Here is a 19,560-nt window from a genome sequence, read left to right as displayed (position 1 = left end):
AAAAGTAGGCAGGTGTCAGGTGCCATGGGTGGTTCTGGAGAGAGCCGGCAGTACCTCTTCACCTATGTGGCGTTTCGGCCCGTACTCAGTGGTGGAAAGCCAAGCAATTGAAGAGAGGAGAAGAGGACATAAAACGTGGTGATGGTTAGAAAGAGATTTAAAGTGTGACAAAAAGGTCATTATGCAAAGACATAGATTCAGACAGTGGACAGATGACAGGTATCTGTTCAGATACGGAGCAGATTCAAGCACTTGGTACCAGGTTGTGAAAAAGAAGCAGACAAGTGAGGCAGCAAAATTTGGAGACAGAAGATGCTTTGAGTGAGAGAAGACAAAGGGAGGTGAAGAAGTAGAAAAGCCTTACTGCTAACTGAAAAAACACGCTGCTTTGGAGGGAGTGCTGAGAGGGAACGTGTTCAGGTGTTCCAGGCCAAGGATTTTTCTCAGTAGGCGCTTTGCAGGCTGTCTGATTCCGGAAAGGCAAAGAGGGCAAGAGGGTGATGGTAGAGAGGCATGCAGTCCCGTCTTGGCAGGCGGCGGTGCTGAAACGCTCCCAGAAATGTTTAATTTACTGTAGTACTGATGTAGCCTTGCGGTTTCCATGCACAGCAAAACTACGTTGTGCAGAGGCTCTCCTTCGCTGCTGATGCTGGCCGTTTGGTTTTTCTTGTGCAGAACGGAGAGACGTGGGAGGAAGGGCCGTGCGGAGAGTGCGAGTGCCGGGACGCAGTGGTGACGTGCTTCCAGCGCTCCTGCCCACCCTGCCCGCTGGGCAGCGTGGCTTTTGAGGTGAAGGGTGACTGCTGCCTGCACTGCGCACCAGGTACAGACGCAGGGTCCGTCATTTCTTAACGTCCCTCGTGTTGGCTGGGAGCATGTGCGTCAGTGCACCTCTGGCACAAGGGGTTGTTCCGGCATCCCTGCGCCCTCGCTTCCCCAGGTCTGACACCTGTGTTGAATGTTAACTTGTCTTTGGTTTTCAGTTGCTAATTAACTGGTTTCCATATCATTGTATTAAGGTTCTCAGAGAGGTTGAGGGCTCCATCCAAAAGCTCCCACTGACTTCCCTTGGTTTAAATTATAGCTTTCTTTTAGCAAAAGAGTTTCTCCTTGGGGTTGGTTTTGGGCAATGTTTTGTCTTTTTTCTTCAACATGAATTTCATAAAGCAGAGGACTGTTCCTTTCTGAATCCTAACATGGGTTTTGGAGTTTATGGGCTCTTGATTATTTCTTGGGAGTGGAAAGAAGTTAGAGCCTGCTTACACTGTTACACCACAAGCTCACCTGGGGCTGAATGGCTGTTGGTTAATAATTGTGTGGAAAGATTAGGATAGCCATAGCTTAGATATTAATTTTGCATATAAATTTGTTTTTCTCCAGGATATTGGCATTCTCCTTGATTTACATTTCATAGTTGGTAGGCTTTAGCTGTGGTTTGCTAATTTTTCATGTTGGTAGCTCTCTTGTTGCATTCATATAACTTTGGTTTTATCAGAGTGCTCCAGTTAATGTTTTATCTCAGTAAAAAGAAAACAGTTTCACAGTTTAATTATGCTGTCATTTGCAGGAATGCCTTGGCATATTTGCCGTATTAGTGTTTTAAAGTTTGTTATTTACTGCATGCTAATAAAAAGGCAAAGCACTATTAATTGAGACGTGAGAAAAATGGGTTTTGGACAGTTCAGGTAAAATTGTCCTGGATTTTCCAAAGGGAACAGCATCTGCACAGCTTCTAAGGAGGGGGCAGTTTATAAAGTGCTCTCAGTTGCCCTCTGTGCTCCTTATCAAGTGGTCCCACTGTGTACTGGGTACCCATGAAAATCTGACCTCTTAGTGTAGCTGCTGTAATGGTAGCATTTTGGAAGACCCAGGCTTTAAAGTCATAGTATTGGACATAGAGCCAAACTTGCAATTTGTGTCCTAAATGGTAAACGGAAATTTCCTTTACTGAAACCTGCTGTTTTGTCTCTGTCTTTTTCTGGTTTGCATTGGAGGGGATGAGAAACAAATGCAAAATCCAGCCTGCAGCAGTTCAATCTGTGAGCCCAGAGCATCGGCCCCTAACGCATCTGCTTCGTTAAAGCCAGTAAAAATTTATTGCTGCTTCTCACAGATGTGCTGGGGGAAGCAGGCAGAGAGAACCCATTCATTCTCAACCAGTGTAAAGCATATAGCCCTAAGCATAGCTGTGTTTATGTTAAAACCAGCAAATATGCCCTCTCACTAGGAACATTTGGGTTGGAGCGGAGGGAATTTTATTGTACCTAGAGAAAAATTGCCCATTCTGCACCTCTCCAAGAAGTCTCCAGTTCATTGTCAGACTGGAAGGTTGGGGCTGCATATACCTGTGGAAAGTTATTGCAAAGAAATAGATAGAGACAGAGTTTTCTAGTCATTCTCCCTGTTTATCACATTATCCTCCTGTTTATTCATTGTTATCTTCAACTGTGTGTCTTCTGTAGCTTTTGATTCCACATTCTTTCCTTAGATACATCTGCCTGGAAAATTGCAGGTTGTTTAGTGTAAATGAAGGAGAGGTTTCGCACTGGGATCCTTTTTGCTGACTTGTCAGGAAGGAACAGGCACCTTTTCTTCCAGCAATCAAAAGCAGCTCAGTAGTAAAGCAAAAGTAGTCCTTCTCTTGGCTCTGCAGAGAGCGCAGCCACGCCATTTGAGAAAACATCTGTGGTCAGGAAATGCTTGCTGCGGTGCTGCAGCATAAAGCTTTTGGCTGGAGGGGGAGTTGTGTGCCACCTGTACTCCAACCTGGCATGAGCACAGTTTTGTCTTCTTGCAGGGTCTGACTGAAGGAAACTTAAATCCAGGTTGTTCTGGATTGTTAGTTCCTGATGACTTATGATTTTTAGTGCTGAGAAACCCTGTGAATGATGAATATCCTTTTTATCAATAGTCTAGAAAATCTGAGTCTGTGTAATAACTTCTCACACACCAGAATACAGCAATATAATATTTAGCCCCTTTCATGCAATCTTGGAAAAAACCCCACTCTCAAACTAACACACCTTGAACCACCAACAGAACCAAGTAATGAATTTGGCTTTGATTTTGAAGTATGAATTGTTTTGTGCCTTCCTGGTTGAAAACACTGCTGACAGTTTTTACCTTTGTGGCTTTTCTTTGTGCCAGTTGAATGCCACCCAGACTGTCTGACCTGCTCTGAGGCCTTTGATCACTGTAGCGCCTGCCGCGACCCAAGGAGGCAGCTGCAGAATGGGCGCTGTGTGGAGATGTGTGAGCTGGGCTTCTACCAGGATGGGGGGACTTGCTTAGGTAATTTCTGCATCTGTCAGATGACTTATCTCCTCTGTTGCATGCTGTGCTTTTGTTAGTAGGATCTCACAGGCTTATTATAAAGAGATTGCCAGGCTTTGTTTGGAAAAGCATTCGGGCACATACTGAGTAGTAACCGTGGACTTGAGACTTCAGAAGGTTTCCGGTGGAAGCCCCTGAAAAATGCAAATTCTCAAACTTTTGCCAAAATGAGGCAAAATGGTCTCATTTTATCAGAGCAGGGGAGTCTTGCTGCATCAAGACATTTGGGATTAATACATCTTTCTCCTCTATTGTTTCTGTTGGAAGCCTGCAATGAAACGTGCTCAGCCTGTACCAATGGATTTGAGTGCTCCTCGTGCCAGACATCCCTGCTACTGAAGAACGGGCAGTGTGTGGCTTCGTGTGGGAAGGGATACTTCCAGGATCAGCTCCTCTGCATAGGTAATTCAGAGCAAAAAAGTGCTTTTGATAGCAAAACAACAGACAAAAGCTGTACCCGAGCTATTAGATATACTTTCTGTTGGGGGATCTGCTGTTGACATAGGTGTTAATGTTTACCCTAGAGTAAAGGAAGGAGGGAACAGAGGAACTAAGTCATATGGTGTAAAATTGATTACTGGTTGGAGAAATAGTCATTAAAATTCCTCAGTGGATCAGTTCTGTTGGCCTAAAACTCTGTTTTTGAATGCTGAGGTTTGTCACCACTGTCCTTTTTCAATTCAGAATGCCCTTTTGGAAATGTGACTGTGGTTTTTGTGGTGTTAAGGGTACAGAGCAGGATGTATGCACTGATTTTACTAAGAATGTAACACCCTGAGCCATGCCGGCCAATCTGATCCACAGGGCTTTTCTTCAAGTCCAGTGCAGACTTAACTGCATCTGCTAATGCCAGACCTTTCAGGAGATGGTACTTTGAGGTGTATAGAAAATTGCTTGAAGGGGTGAGGGATTGACAGGACTCAGAAAAGCTCACAGAAAATACTTTCTGGAAAAGGTTTTGCTTTGTTTTGCCATTCATTTGTTTCACATGGTGTGTTCTTCCTGAGAGTTGATTGGACTAACTGTTCTCAGGAAGCATATTTACAAAGTAAATTAGTAATTCTATAAAACACTGAGATGTGTCTAAATCCTATATCTTAGCAATTGGAAAGACTGAGAATAAGACTGGAAAGTTAAATTTTTTATCTTTGATGAACTATAATAGTGCATTTATGAGCTTCCCTTGCTTCTTTGAAATACTTGTACTTTTCACAAACTGTAAGGCAGCTGCTTTTTCATCATGACAGTTTAATTGTTTTCTCCAAAGTTAACACTTTTCTCCTCTTGATGTTGGCCTTTTTAAAAGGCGTCTAATTATTTCTGCAGCTCTAATTCAGCAAAGGGGTGGAGCACATGCTTAACTTCTTGAGGCATCACTTTAATTTCTTTGGAACTAGCTCTCCTGCTTAAAATTAAATTCAGGCTTAGGGCTTTTGGCAGATTTCAGGGGAAGACACTTTATATTGTAAGTCCAGTTTCCTTTTCTGAAGTGGTTTTCCTCAAAGAGCTGACCATTTGTTTCAGGTTTTGAAAGTCTGGTAAGCCTCTGTCCTCCAGCAGTGACTATAGACTAGAGCCCCATTGTGCATGTATAAAGAGAAAAGAGTGACCCAGTCCAAAAGAATTTATAGACTTAAGTATCAAATAATCTTGTACTTCACTTGGTTTTATTTTACCATTTCCTTTCCACCTGCTCCTAGTGTTTTAATTGGCAGTGCCCATGTACTGCTGAAGTGGTAGGGAAGGGCTAATGTTTCATTTTATTACTGGTTTGTAGAATACTGATTGCACTTTCCATCCAAATTTGCAGTCACGCATGCTTGTAGCTGAAAGTTGCTGGGAAAATTTGTTCCTGTTTCCTTAAGGGAATTAAACCAATTTGCTTTAGTTCTGCCTGGCTGCATTTTCTGCATAAAGTCAAACCAGTGGAGAAAGTCTTAAATTTCAGATACGGTCCATAATTCATTGCCATTTGCTCTTTCGTTGTATCCTCTTTATTTTTACAAATCTGTAATCTGATCATACAGCAAGCATTAGACTATTCAGAAATACTTTTCTTACAGTGGTTTTAACATCTACAATAAACATGTTTCAAAATCACAAAAAGAATGAACTAGACTGTGTTAATTGCTGTAGTTCCAGTAATATCCTTCTTGAGGAATTTAGTCTGGAGATGAAAAAGACCTGTAAGACCAGGTTTCTTATTCCATCCTGTCATTGAAATGCTGTTGTCTGCATTGTAACAAAACACAATGAATTAACCGTTCCTTTTGTTTGTGTTTTATAATATCTGGTCTGATTGAATCTGGTTTGAATTTTGGAATACAGTTGTTTGATTTCTGCCCTATTTTAATCTTACACCAGGGTTGTTTTCTGCCCCTGTCCCTCTACCTGCTTCTGTAAAGTATTAAATCCATTAAGAGAAGGTAAAGTTGAGAATAAAAGGTAATAGGTTCAGTTATGTAGCAGTGTATTTAAAGATCACGGATCAGTTTGTATCAGGCTTAGGGTGGAGTGGTAGATGAAGTCTTCCTTCTCGGGAACAGGCTGTGGAAACGGTTAAGAACCCGCCTGCCGAAGGCAAAGCAAAGGGAAGTGAAAATAAAAGATGCCTGCCTGGTAGAATAGAAGGGCTCGACGGACTTGCAGTGTTCAGTGCTCTCACTGCATTTTTCTAACTTAATTATTTATGTTTTCCAGATTATTCAAAAGCCTAGGCAGAACTCAAGTATTTCTGCTTTCATCTCCCAAAGCGCGAATGTAGAAATGTGAAAGCTGACGCTAAGAGACCCAGCTTACCATAGCAAAACACTTGAATTTTTATTCATGACCTGTTGTTTTGTTGTGCCCTATCTGGCTGCAGAGGCTCACCTTGAGGATAAATGGCTGAACATGACTAAGCTGAGCTTGCCCAGCTCATGGTGAGGAGGGCAGATTAGAGGTGATTAGCGGTACCCTGTGGCATAGAGTGGTGGGACCCCATCTGTGCTTTCCCAAAGCCAAGCAGTGACATCTTGTTGTGTTCTTGCTGGGACACCGTTTGCGTTAGCCCTCCTGCTGTCTTCAAACCTGGGAATGTTATACCTGCCCTGGTGCAGATAAGAGAGAGTTTGGTGAGCGGATCTTTAATTGATCCTCTGACTTGTGGTCAATCATGAAAGAACAGAAACATCGCTTTGCAGGACCTCTCATCTTCTAAAAGCCTGGGCTTGTGTCACTTCTCTGTGACTCCTAGAACTGACCCCACAACACCTGAGTAACAGAGAAGAGAAAAAGACCCGTTGGCTCAGGAGCCACTGGAATGTTCTTTTGTGAACCACAAAGCGAGACCCAGGAAGTTTTGTCTGTTTAACATTGATTTTCGGGAAAGACATGTTACTGCAGCTTAACGAATACCATTGTGTCAGCTGAGGCAGAGTAATTGCACACCTTATTGCAACTGGAAGGTCAGCTATCTTCTCTTGAACATCTTTCCTTCAGCAGCAGTGTCTGGTTTAGCTGCAGGGTCTTGTCTGTAAAGTCCAGGATCCTCACTGAAGGGAGGAGGCAATGCGAAACGGCCCCTACAAATGTGAACTGAAAATAGCCAGGAAGGGGGAAAACAGTTTCCTGGCGATGCAGTCACTTCTGTTGATTTATTTTCACATAGCCGCTTAGTTGCTGTAGGCAAAGATGTTTTAGCTGACAGTGGCTCCATTGAATGCTTCCATTTTTTCCCCTGCTTTTTCAGCAGAGGTGGTGACCGGCTGTTTGGGCAAGGAGCAGCTGTTGAGTCTGGCAGTGATCCAGTGCTGAAAGAACCAAAGTTTCTGCAGGCAGGGTGTGCATGAGTGTGCATAAGCACAGGGCAGGAATAGGTTGGGACTGCTGTTCCAACTGCATGAGCCCAGGTCCTACACATTTGGGATCCATAGCTTACAACTCCAGCTGCAGTTGTACCATCTGATGGCAAACAGAGTGGAGATACTGGCTGAAACTTAGTAGCTGCTGGACTTGTGACAAAAAAAAAAGTCCTCAAGACATGTGAAAATAAATTGCCTGGTACCTGTTGCTGCCAGCACGAGAAGTGAAGGATTGGATCTGTAGGAGCATGAATCAGGTTGTGCGTGTTTGTCATCTGGAGACTGGCAGCTGGTAACTCCTGGAGGCACAGGCCACCTCATACAGAAATGGCTGCATCAGAGGAGTCAGTGGAGCCGCTTCCCAGGGAGGGCTCACATGGCAGAGCTAGTGACTGGAGCAGCGCATCAGAGCTGAGTCTCTTGCTGCAAGAATTCTTTTTGGTTGGCCCACCTAGGAAATTGTTTAAATCCTGTACTTTGAGTTGTTTGCACTGCTTCCAAATGCTAAATCTGGCTGTCTTGCTAAAAATCAGGTTGCATTCTTTCTCCTTTCCTTCCTTTCTTCCAAACTCTGCTACTTAGATCCCTCCTGTTTCTGTCCCTTTCTGTCTCAAAGAAGCCATTTGGGCCTGGTCTGGTAGCTTGGAGTCATCTAGGAAGACATGCAATTTTAACACAACAGCTGCTTCACTAGAAGACTTGAAAGCTGCTGTGATACCCAAGAGTGGATTTGCAGGATCTTTGCCAAGGGCTAGTGAGAGCCAACTGGTAACTGGAGAGAGGGAGTGGAAGTAAGATCTTAAAATCCTTCAGCCTGCAGACTGAGCTGGTTTGTATCATTACCTGGCTTGAGTCAAGACATTACATATTTCCCCAGCAGAAGTGTGACACTGGGAGTGCTCTTAGCCCACTTTGTCTAAAACACCCTTCCTTCTTGTCTCACTCCCTTTCTTGGTAGCTGTGTGTAGAGTAGCACTTGTGTTGAGTTTCTTTTGGCAACAGAGAAACGTAGAACCACAGAATGGTTTGGGCTGGAAGAGACCTTGAAGACCCTCCAGTTCCAACCCCCTGCCACAGGCAGTGACACCTCCCACCAGCCCAGGCTGCCCCCAGCCCCGTCCAGCCTGGCCTTGAGCACTGCCAGGGATGGGGCACCCACAGCTGCTCTGGGCAGCCTGGGCCAGCGCCTCACCGCCCTCACGGTAAAGAACTTCTTCCTAATATCTGATCTAAATTTATCCTCTTTCATCTTAAAACCATTCTTCCTTGTCCTATCTATGGGGGAGTGGGCTGGGCTGCCTATCCGCTGCTCTGTTAGCCCTATGGGCATGTGTCCATAGAAAGGCCAGAGAGCCAGAAGGGAAGGCAAGCTGGGAGTTAGGTTATTCGAACTGCAGTTAGCTGTAGCCAAGGACAGTAGTGGTGGTGACAAAAGCTCAGCAGAATGGCCGTGTGCAGACTTAGGTGGAGGTGCCAATACTGCTGGGCACCATCTCCAAAGAAGAGCCTGAGATGTGGGTCCAGCCATTCCAAAGACCTTTTGAGCCTGGGTGTTGTTTATGGCAGACTCACATCCAGCAAAATGTGTGGCACTGGAGCGAGGTGAAGACATTATTCTGACATACACAGAGGGACAGCTTGAGGCAGCTGCTGGAGTGAAGAGATTGAGGTGTGGATGTGCTCTGGAGAGCTTGGTGTAGTGCCGGCAGCAAACAGTGCGCGGTGGGAATCAAAGAACATTTGCCCAACTGACCTGGCTTTCGTCAAAAGTGCATTTTTAATACAGCTGGATGCAAGGTTGCCTGTTTAACAACAGAGTCTGGAGGCCAGGCTGCTAGGAGAGAAAAGTATCTCTTGGAAAGGAGCAGCATCTCCAGAGAGGACTTGAGAACTCTGCAAATAACTGGGTATGTTCAGATGTGTCAACATATTGAGGCAAGTTAACAGCGAGGCAGGTCAAGCTGTGCAGTGGGAAGTCTATAATTAGAGCATCCGAGTCCTGGTGCCCACTCTTTCAAAAAGAAATTGAAAGTCTGAGCTCAGAGAGGAGCAAAGCATTCACGTCTGGAAGGTGAAGTGAGGACATTTACAGCGTGAACTCATACTCTGCAGTTAACTTTCAAGTGTAGACGTGCCCCGGGAGTCATCCAAGCTGGAATGAGATGCAGCTTTTTATCAGCAAGGGAAATTATCAACTGGAAAGAAAAAGCATGCACAGTCTTTACCTTGGGATGGGCTGTTTCGTATTCATTGTGCTGTGACTCAGCCATAATTAGATGCACTTGATAGCAATGACCACACTTGCTGTAGAAGTCAGGGGGAATATCCTTTTGGGTACAGGATGCCCAGCATTCTTACGATACTCTCCTCACATAGTTCAGGAACTAGAAGAGCCACAGCATTCGGGAGAGGTCAGGAAAAAAGGTACAGGAAGGTGAGAAAGGGGAAAGCAAGAGCAAGGCAATAGGAGAAGATGAGAAAAGGGAAAATAAACAAAGGTGAAAGTGTGGAGAAAGAGCATCCAGAATATCAAAGACCATGTGCTGGGCATGAACTCAAATGTCCTGTGTCTTGGCCTCCTAAACACTCCTTGTTCTAACCCCATGCATGTCACATCACATCTCTTGTGTTTCAGTTCCCTGCATACGAGATGGAGATGATAACCCTTCCCTGCCTTGAGGAGCAGTGAGATCCACTAAGATGTGGTGTTTATCTTGTGCTGTGCAGTGTGACTCACGTATAAACATAAAGAGGTGCTCCGTCTCATTAATTTAACGAACATGAGACAAACAAAAACTATGGCCTCAAGCAGAGAGAAGCAGCACAGAAACCATGCAAAACAAGAGTGAGATGGGAGTGGTGATCACTGGTTTGCTGTGAACTTAGGGCTACCTGGACTGCAAACACTTTCACTCTCACCTGTTATTGGGGAGAGGATGAATTGCCTCTCACTTAGGGGGGTTACTTTGGCGGGAAGGTGTTTGCTTTTGCCACTGCTCTGTATGTAAATGTGCTCGCAGTTATGTGGGTGAGCTGCTGCTGTGTCCGCTGGTTCCTGTGTTACGCTGAGACTACTCACAGATGCGTTTTACTTGTGTGGTTGCAACTTCAGACTTCAGGTTTGCAGATACAGGGCAAATGTCAAAGTTCTGGTTTCTCCCACCTGCTGTGGTCTGGGAGCACAAGCACGTACCTGCCTTATTGTGAAATAATAAAATTAAGAATAACTTTGGAACATACCTGGGTGTAATCAAGAAAAACAATTCTAATAGCTGAAAGAACTATAATTTGCACAGTTCCTGCAAGCACTGGTAGCACATGATTTAATGTGAGTCAGTGTCACAGATTCCATAAACAGTAACCACAGTGGGCTGAATTTCCCTCACAGCTGAACTTGTACAGTTTCTAATAAGATAGCTCATTCAACAGCTGTTTTGGGAGGCAAAATGGAGCTCCGTACAGTTATTAGTTTAATTGTAAGATGTGATCTTGCTTGAGTATCACTGTTCTGCCTGTGTGGTCCTGTACCCAGGTGCCACAGAGAGGGCATTTATACGGCTTGCATTGCAGGAATGTGATGCTCTTCAGGAATATCTGAAACATTACTGTGTCCCAACCGTGATATATGTCTCGCCCAGAGAGAAACGTAGCTGGTATCTCAACTCGGTGAGGGAATGCCCCTTCTCTTCTGGAAATGTCAAGGGAAAGATACGCAGTGCCCGCTGTACTGGACCTGGGACCCACTGTCCACTTTTCCCCAAGAATTACTCAAACTGAGCACGTGAGGATTTCTGCCCTGCCCAACCAGATCACCCAACAGCCAGAAGTCAGTTCCTTCTGTGCTGGCACGGAGTTCTGGAAGGGCAGGAGGAGTTGTTTCTAGAAGTAGGCTGTCTTGTTTTTAATTTTGCAGCGTCTTGATTGCAGCCCTGCAGTCGAATTCTGTGTTCATACATGGAGCTGGGTTAATGTCAGTAGTCACTGCAAGGATCTGATTACATGTCTGTTTTTCAAGTAGGGTATGATGGGATCTCTTCCCGTTTCCCTTTGTGCCTGTACAGCCCCTAGCACCAGGATGAACAAGACTTAAGAGTGTTACTAACACTGCCTCTAATCTGATTACAGCTACAGAAACCGTTCTGATGTATACTGCATATGTCATATTGCACGTACAAAATGAATCTGTAAATTGTACCCCTGAGACGGCTTGGGTGAAAGTTACTGACATGGGAAGATCAGTGGGGTTTTCTTTTCCTTTTCTGAAGCAGTGAATGCCTGCAAATTTAAGGAATAAAACTGCAAAAAAGTGAATTACTGCAAACTTTTCATTTTCAAGAGAGGACTGGAAGTTGATTTTTCGTTAATCCTGCACCTTTTTTTCCCTACAGCTTGTCATGAGTCTTGTTCCTCATGCTGGGGTGCTGCTGAGAGCAATTGTTTGTCCTGCAAAGACCCATCACACGTGCTAAAAGCCGGGCTCTGCGTGGCCAGCTGTGGACAGGGATTTTATACAAAGGATGGAACTTGCAGTGGTAAATAACCTGCTTTCTTCCTCCAGTTGCAAGAAGTTTGAGAAATGTTCTGCAAAAAAGGAATCAATATTTCATTTAGCCATGCAGAAGCTGTGATTTTATTCATGTCTAAGAAGCCAGATGTACCTTGTGCATAAATATTGGATGAGGAAAGCTGCTGTTTGTTTGTAAGATTATTAATTCATTTAAGCTAATCAGATGCTGAAAGTTTTAAGGTTTCTCTCCCTCACTGAACAGTTTGAAAGTCGGCCTGAATTGTTTCTGAGGGTTTGACAAATCCATTTGTCTGCAGAAAGAAAAATGGCCTTTGCCAGCAGGTTTCTTTAAGTTTGATTATAATGCAGCATCACATTAACTAATACCTGCACAACAAATGAGACCTGGGAGCTGGGAAGGTTTGCTGAGAAAAGGGGAAGAGATGGCTGGAGGGAATTAAAAGGCCTAAGTGAAATAGATGATGAAGGGGGAAAAAAATCTGAGATAAATAAAGAATCTAAAATTTTCCACAACCATTCAGGTCAAGTGTGGGTTTCTGCTGGCACCTGCTTCCAGCTGCTTTGAAGGACTGTACAGCATAGTCAGTAGAAATACCTGTCTTCATGCAGGTCAGTCTGAGCCCCAGCTAGCTGGAGAGGGCTTCAACCATGGAGCGTGATGACAAAATTGTTGCTCTTCTGGCCACTCCTGGCTGAATTTCACTTTGACCAGGTTCCCCATCAGTTTGTTTGATGTTTATACCAGTGAATTTTACTCACCTGTGTTTTGAAGTGTGCAGGCTTGAAATCTTACATCTGTAGCTGAAAATCATTTCAGCTCAAAAGGAAATTTAACTTAGATGCAGCTTGGGCATAATTTCGATTTTTATTGGCAGTCATTTCTCAAAACTGCATAGCTGTTGCTCACAACCTCCAGGATTCAGGCCTTTCATCTTCTACCAAAGCCATGTGTGGTAGTACCCAACTGCAGAGCTGTAAGTTGTTTTAAAGGGAGGCTGTGTGACTGGTGAGAAGAAATAAAAATTAAGTAAAATGCTTGGCCCTTCTGAATATACAGCGCCAGTAGTGCTGCTGACTTAGGGAAACCACAGTTTCATAGTGCTCTTAGGCAACAGGTCATTTAACTTCAGAGCTGATTGCCCGGGAGAATATAGACCACAGAAACTGATAAGAAACATTATCATGCTTGATTTTAGGTGTGTTTTCATACTTAAAATGTTGACTTGAAGAAAAGGGGGAGGGGGGAAAATTACAGTTTTTTAATCTTTTTAACTTTTCCTCCATCTTTTACTTCCTGCACAGTCTGATAACTGATGTTTGTTGTACAAAGACACGTGAAGATTCATGAAATGGTTTTCATACATGAAACTGTTTTAAATGGTGTTCTCTGTTCACAGACTGTTGGTGAGCAGGGAAGATGTACTATGTTAGCTGGAGGGGGTTATCTTAGGAGCGGGGGGAGTGCTGGTGTAGACCCATTTCTGGTATTTATACTTACTCAGAGTCCTAAACAGGATACAGGCCAGTGAGCACCTGTCTGCGCTCACATGTCTGCCTCCATGAATATCACTGCTTATTCCAGGGAAGTGTGAAAGGTTACTTGTACGGGAGAGGAATGTTTAAAGATGCCTTTCCAACAAAGAAAGGACAAGGCATGGCTTGGCTTACTTTATTTTATCTGCACGGACAGGTTGATGGCTCTGTTCTTTGCTTATTGAGTGCGTTTCATTAACGAACTGTCCTCTTTGGCAGCTTGTGACGAGTTCTGTGAAACATGCTATTCAGACCAGCCTAGGTGTTTGACCTGTGCTCCAGATAAGTTGTTACACGATGGAAAGTGTGTTTCAGAGTGCCCAGACAGTTATTTCCCAAGTAGCAATGGAAGATGCAGAGGTAAGAGGCATTTTTGCATGACCTTTCCTAAGGCTCTCAAGGCACTCTCCACATGTTGTCTTCTTTTCCCCAGATGTTTTTTTGTGGGGAGGGAATGTTAAGAGCACAGAAGTGCGAGTGGGGACAGGGAATTTGATTATTTTCTTTTTCCCTTTGGTTCACTTGTGATGGATTGTTTTAAATAACCTCTTTGCCTTGCAAAGCACATGAAGACACTCTGGGATACATATTCAGAACACTGTGTGAGTGAGCGTTATTACTATTAGTAGTTATTCACACATGCACTTCTGCTCTCATTAGTTCACATAGCTGAATATCATGCCAGCTGGGAGTTTTCATTGTTGCCGGAGGAGGCTGTAGTCAGCAACACCACTCCCAAGGATTAAAACCTGGACCTTTCAGTTCTCTGTGCTCTGTTTCTTTATCAGCTTGTCACAACTCATGCTCCACATGTGAGGGACCTCTGGCCACTCACTGCACCTCGTGTTCCTTTCCTGTGGCCTTGCGCCGGGGCCAGTGCCTGCAGGACTGTGGAGACGGTTTTTACCAGGATCACAATGTCTGCAAGGGTAAGCTGCAGTCATGGAGTAAGTTCCCCGCTGCTGTATACCTGTGCGTCTATATTGGCTTTTGTCAGGCTGTGCTTGGAGTACCAGCTATGATGCTGATCTTTTATCCTATGCTGAACAGGTCAGTGAGTAGTTCCTGTGTGTGCCTGCTGATTGCTTTTTCTCAAAGCAGAAAACAAATTTTCTCAAACGCTTTCTGCGTTCACGCTCTTAGGATTTAGTTATCTTGGGGACTTTTTTTTTCCTCTATGCTGTTGAAATAAGCCTACATTGCTTCCAAGTTTTTATTGACATGATTTAAGAAGTGGATGAAATTCTACAGACACCTAGTAGGTTTGCTAACACTCAGGTCATTTGTGCAATGATGGAAAACCTGAAAATTCGGACGATGAATTTATGCTTCCTATGAGCCCTTCAGACTGTCATTTCTTGCTGTCTCTCCTAGTGAGATCGTTTTCACCATTGCGGTTCCAGAAATTAAAGAAAAATTGACTGCCTGTGGCATAGTACTGCAGGTTTTTCCCAACATTATTTGTTCATCAGCTTTATTCAAGAGAAGGGCTATTACATGGGGGTGAGGGGAAAGGTGTCGAAGTATTTTTCTAAAATCCCTGTTGCATTATAGAAAATACAGCACCTTGTCGGTTTAGGGAACAGGTGAGTTGCTGCTGAGCGTATGCTCTTTGCTCACAATTTGAGTATCAGACAGTCTATAGCAATACAAAACTCAGAAGAGGGGTGAATGAGATGGTCCAAAGCAGTGTTTTCTCCCCTTTCCGTCTGTCGTTTACGACCAGATGCCCAGGTTGTTGTGCCTTGTCCTTCTCTCTGAGAAAGCTGTCCTCAGAGCTGTGGCTCTGACTGCTCTCTTGCCCTGTGCCCAGGTTGCCACCCGTCCTGCCGCACCTGCCTGGGCCCAGGGGCCTCTCGTTGCCTGCGGTGTAGGGCACCGGAGCACGCACTGCAGCCTCAGCAGCCCATGGAAGGAGTGGTGCATGGCCTTTGCCTCTCTCACTGCCAAGCCCAGTTCTACCGGGATAGCACCGGAGTCTGTCAAGGTGAGTCGAGGATGGGAAGAGCTCTTCAAAGCCTTCAGTGCGGGGCTGCACTGGATTTAGGGTTTTCAGGGTGATGACGTACGGTGTTTGATTGTTACATGCTTTGAGCTCCTGTGTTCGCCTTGTGACAGTTGTGAATGTTTGAACTCAGTAACCTTCAGAATGGCATATACTAGTACTTTTGAGGGAAAATATGCCTACGTATAATTTGTGACTAAAGGATTCAGGTATACTTTTTAAAAACTGACTCTGTTCAAGTCTGCACAGCTTAGCTTTCTTTTCATTGGAGTATGTGATTTTTACCACTGACTTATTTTGAAGGAGGATCAATCCCTAAATCCTTTTCAGAAAAGGCTGAGCTGTCTCCTTATTAGCCTTAGCCCTTGGAGCAGGTCAAGACATCCCACAGCAGTCTTCTCTTTTGAGGAAGCTCTTCTGATACATGCCCTGCAGCACATGTGCCATCACTGCTCCTGAAATACCAAGTAGGAAGCATTCCCATGAAGGCCAGAGTTTGGAAAGCGGCCAGTGTAGTGTACATGGGGGATATATGAGGCTTCCCACCACTGTGAGAGAAAACTGTTGTGGACTTCAGCGAAGAATGTTTGCTGGGTGGATCAGCAGGTCAGTCTGGCTGTACAGAGCTTGTGGCAGCTAGTATGGATATCTGTACAGCAAGCATATTGCAATATCTTGAAAATAATGCAGACGGAGGCAGGGTGAGAGGTTAGACTGAACATCTCGTGCCAGCGCAGCCCACTCGAAGCCCAAGGAGGAATGATACTTGTAGAAATGGCAGTGATTTCCCTGTGTGGAAGGATCAGTCATAGAGACAGTGACTCTACAACACTTAAGTAAAGTAATAGTAACCACAGTAGCTATAGTGCTACTGATGGCTGTTTCTTCCTGTTGCAAAAATATTTTCTAAAAGTGGATGTAATTTTAAATCCACTTATTTTGCTTTTACCTTTTTCATCTCAACTTGATGGAAAGAATCTGTTCAAGCTCTTTTTTTTTTTGCCTTAGTGGATCTTAAAGGAAGAAGTGGCACTTTTTCTTGGAGGAATGGTTCTGTCTTTAACAGTGACCTACACAGACCGTAAGGTATCCGGTGCCGTAAGGTATCCAGTGCTTTGGGTTGGTTCTTGAAGGCATTACTGTAGAGCCTCCAATCCATGCAGTGGCCGTTCCTTTGCAGGTAATGGGTTTTCTGGGCTGAGTCCAGGTTATGGTATAGAAACTGAGTGAAGAAATCCATATACCACTGCCTCAGCTGGGTGAACAGACCTGTACAGACAGGCCTGAGCAGAGTTCGGTGACAGTGCTTGAATTATGTCATTGGGCAAAAATGCCGGCACAGCCCCACACGTTATTAGCTGTGCAGTATTACTAATGGCTTTAGAACAGCAGTTTGATCTATTGCAGAAGGATGTGAAGATTCAAAATTTCAAACTTTGAACTACCTCTGTAAAATACTGTAAAATACAGTTTGTAGATGCACCTTTTTGAAAAGGTAAACCCACAAAAGATGTGTACCATGCCTACATTATCTGTGCAGTATAGAAGCACATGCATATGTAGGTTAAAATTCTGGGTTTGGAGGTTTTGCCTTGTGTGGTTGGGTATTTCTCACCAAACCACAGAAATATCTCTATATTTTTCTAATGCTTGAGATTTCCCTGAATGAAACTAAGGAGTTTCTCTCTGATACGATTTGAGTCACTTGAGCCAAAGATATTCCTGGAGACATTGCATTTGTGATGAGGATCCCTGACTTCTCTTCCTGACTCTCTGGCAGACAGCTAAGTGTACTTGTATAAATCTTTTCATTTCATCTCTCAAGCCCTGTGTCTGTCTTGTCTCCGTAGAGGGCATGAGGCCTCTCTTTGTGTCCGGTGGAGACTCACACAGTGGAACCTGTGGCCTTGAGTCACTGCTCTAATAAATACTAGGTTTTTAACTAATGAATTTATATATTTAATTAGATTACTTAATTTAAGTTGGCTTGTTTTGGAGTCAGTAGCAGTAAAAGTGAAGAAGTCTAACTTTTTAACTGTGCTCTTTTCATTCTGGCTGAATCATCCTTGTAATGAGCATTCGCTTCGCTAGGTCTCCATTTCAGTAATGAGATGTGTGGGTGCAAACAAAGATTAAATCTGCAGCTATCTGTGGTTGCTCCTTATCAAGAAGTGTGTTACACAGCCTTTGTACTCCTGCCCTTTCTGCCTTTCACAATCTGAGAATCCTGTAAAGGAAATCCCTTGCTGTCATCACCGGGGAGAAAGCAATCTAGCCATACTCTAGGACAGAAACAACCAAGATAAGCTTCAACTAATTTGATGCTCTCTGTGCTCTTGTTTTTCCCTTCCCTGCAGAGTGCCACTCCTCCTGCACAGGCTGTGTGGGGAACTCTTCCCAGGACTGTACGGCTTGTTTGTCTGCCCACGTCCTGCTTGGAGGCAGATGCCTCTCGGAGTGCCCAGAGGGGTGGTTCAACCATGATGATCGCTGCCACTGTGAGTCCGTAGTGTAGGCACCTGCAGCTTATACTGCTGGATTTCATTGCATGCACGTTTTGTAATGCATTCCTCAAAGTAATTAGAGATGCTGTCAGATTTATATGAGGCTATTTAAGTATTTTCAGGGGAGAAAGGGTAGTCCAATTTCAGGAAATGGAATCTCCTCCTAATGGGAGAGAGGCGTACACATTGAATCATAAATTATAATCAGTTTTGCTCCTCTGGACTGTTTCCCTGAAGATATTTCGAGTTTCATTTCAGTAGCCAGCGTGCTGTGGCAGAAGAGATCTTTACTGGACAATGCTGAAAAGTGGTCTGCTTTTATTAGGCTAGATAAGCATATTGTCAGTTTCAATTAGCTTTATTTTTAATCCACTCCTGGCTGGGTTTAGAAGGAAGGAATTCTAGAGATACAGGAGAAAAGCCATTACAACTGTGAGTATGCCTGGTCAGTAGTGGGGACAGAATTACTTATCTGTGCCTCAGCCTTGCCCACCAGTCAGCAAGTAGCCTTCATTCAGCTTGTTTGATCTCCTCTAAGGAGACGACTGTGACTGCTGACCTTCCGAGTGACTGCAACAATTAAATCCTGTTTGCCACTTGCAGAAAATGGTGGCCTTTGGGGTATGCCATTCATTATGAGCTGCTAAGTACAATGGGTGAGGAAATGCGGGCATTTGAAATATGATTAGTCCCCTCAAGGTCATCTGAAAGTCATCTGCTGTTTTATAATCGATTCATTGGGTCAGGCATCCCTGTATCTGTTCTGGCAGTAGGAGAAATTTACAGGTCGCTTCCCTGCAAGGCCTGAAGCTCAGAGAGGGAAACCTCTTCTAAAATCCATTGTTCTATTTATTCATCCAAGGAACAACCCTATAAATACATTCTAGAGTAAGGCCATTGTAAAGATTCATCAGTTTTGAGGTTGTGCAGTGCCACCTTAGAGCTGAGATAGCTGCTGAATGCTGCGTTATGCAGTTTCAGACTTACGTAAATGTTTTAGAAACCAAATTTCAGTGCCAGGGAAGTGGCATCTTGCTGTATGCTGCCAGCTTAGATCTCCTGCAGTTTTTGAACTGTGAAACTCAGCTGATACAGATGCGTCTAGAAAATCGGTTCTTCCTTTTGAACACTGGGTTCACGGGCATGATTTCTGAGGAGCTGAGAAAGTGGTGGGACATGACGTGTTAGGTCTTAAACACTGGAGCCCTGTGCTATGGCAGCTGCAAAATGCCCAGCTTCCACATGGGGAGTGAGCGACTGCGCGTAGCCTGGGGGAGTCCTGAGGCGGGAGACTTTGGAAGTTTTGTGCTTTTATTCATAGAAGAGCTGTTAAAGTAGTTTTTAAGAATTTTTTACAGATCATTAGCTGTAGTATTCCTGTCTTCCTCAGATCTGTAGTACGGAAATACGGCATCTGTCTTTAAAGGTGGAAAGGTACAAAAGCAGTCTGAGTGAAATATTTTTGAGCAATCTTAACCACTTTCTCTGCAATGTTTTTGTTGAGCTTTTAGCAGACAGAATATCTAATGAGCTGGCACGGCATTCAGGTTTTATAGGTTTCAGTCTGGGAGGGCTTTGTGCAGAAATCGTTCCTGGATTTTCCACTGATGAATATCAAACTAGCGCCACTATGATGTTCATACAGCCTAAGATGTTTAATTTATCTCCCCGTGCATCCCAGTCTCTTTCTTATGTGTACAAGCATATGCTGGAGGGATGAATAACAGGGACAATCTCTTTACATTTTATATAGATCTATACCTTGATTAATGCACAGAACAAATCACATTTTTGAATTGCCAACTCAATTCTCAT

General features: G+C 44.1%; 1 protein-coding gene across 1 annotated transcript in view; it reads left to right on the top strand.

Annotated features, from left to right (window-relative positions):
* The window catches only part of FRAS1 (Fraser extracellular matrix complex subunit 1), a 173,629-nt gene that overhangs the window by 77,439 nt on the left and 76,630 nt on the right, over positions 1 to 19,560 (top strand). Inside the window, exons 11-18 of the mRNA XM_055706880.1 lie at positions 676 to 823; positions 3,148 to 3,291; positions 3,601 to 3,735; positions 11,564 to 11,707; positions 13,456 to 13,596; positions 14,025 to 14,165; positions 15,050 to 15,223; positions 17,599 to 17,739. Coding sequence (XP_055562855.1) covers positions 676 to 823; positions 3,148 to 3,291; positions 3,601 to 3,735; positions 11,564 to 11,707; positions 13,456 to 13,596; positions 14,025 to 14,165; positions 15,050 to 15,223; positions 17,599 to 17,739 — 1,168 coding nt within the window. The remainder of the gene's footprint in view (positions 1 to 675; positions 824 to 3,147; positions 3,292 to 3,600; positions 3,736 to 11,563; positions 11,708 to 13,455; positions 13,597 to 14,024; positions 14,166 to 15,049; positions 15,224 to 17,598; positions 17,740 to 19,560) is intronic.

Source organism: Falco cherrug, chromosome 1 (assembly GCF_023634085.1).
Source record: "Falco cherrug isolate bFalChe1 chromosome 1, bFalChe1.pri, whole genome shotgun sequence".
NCBI classification, from domain to species: Eukaryota; Metazoa; Chordata; class Aves; order Falconiformes; family Falconidae; genus Falco; species Falco cherrug.
The sequence above is the reverse complement of the archived record's forward strand: the minus strand, read 5'-3'. Positions and strand labels throughout refer to the sequence as shown.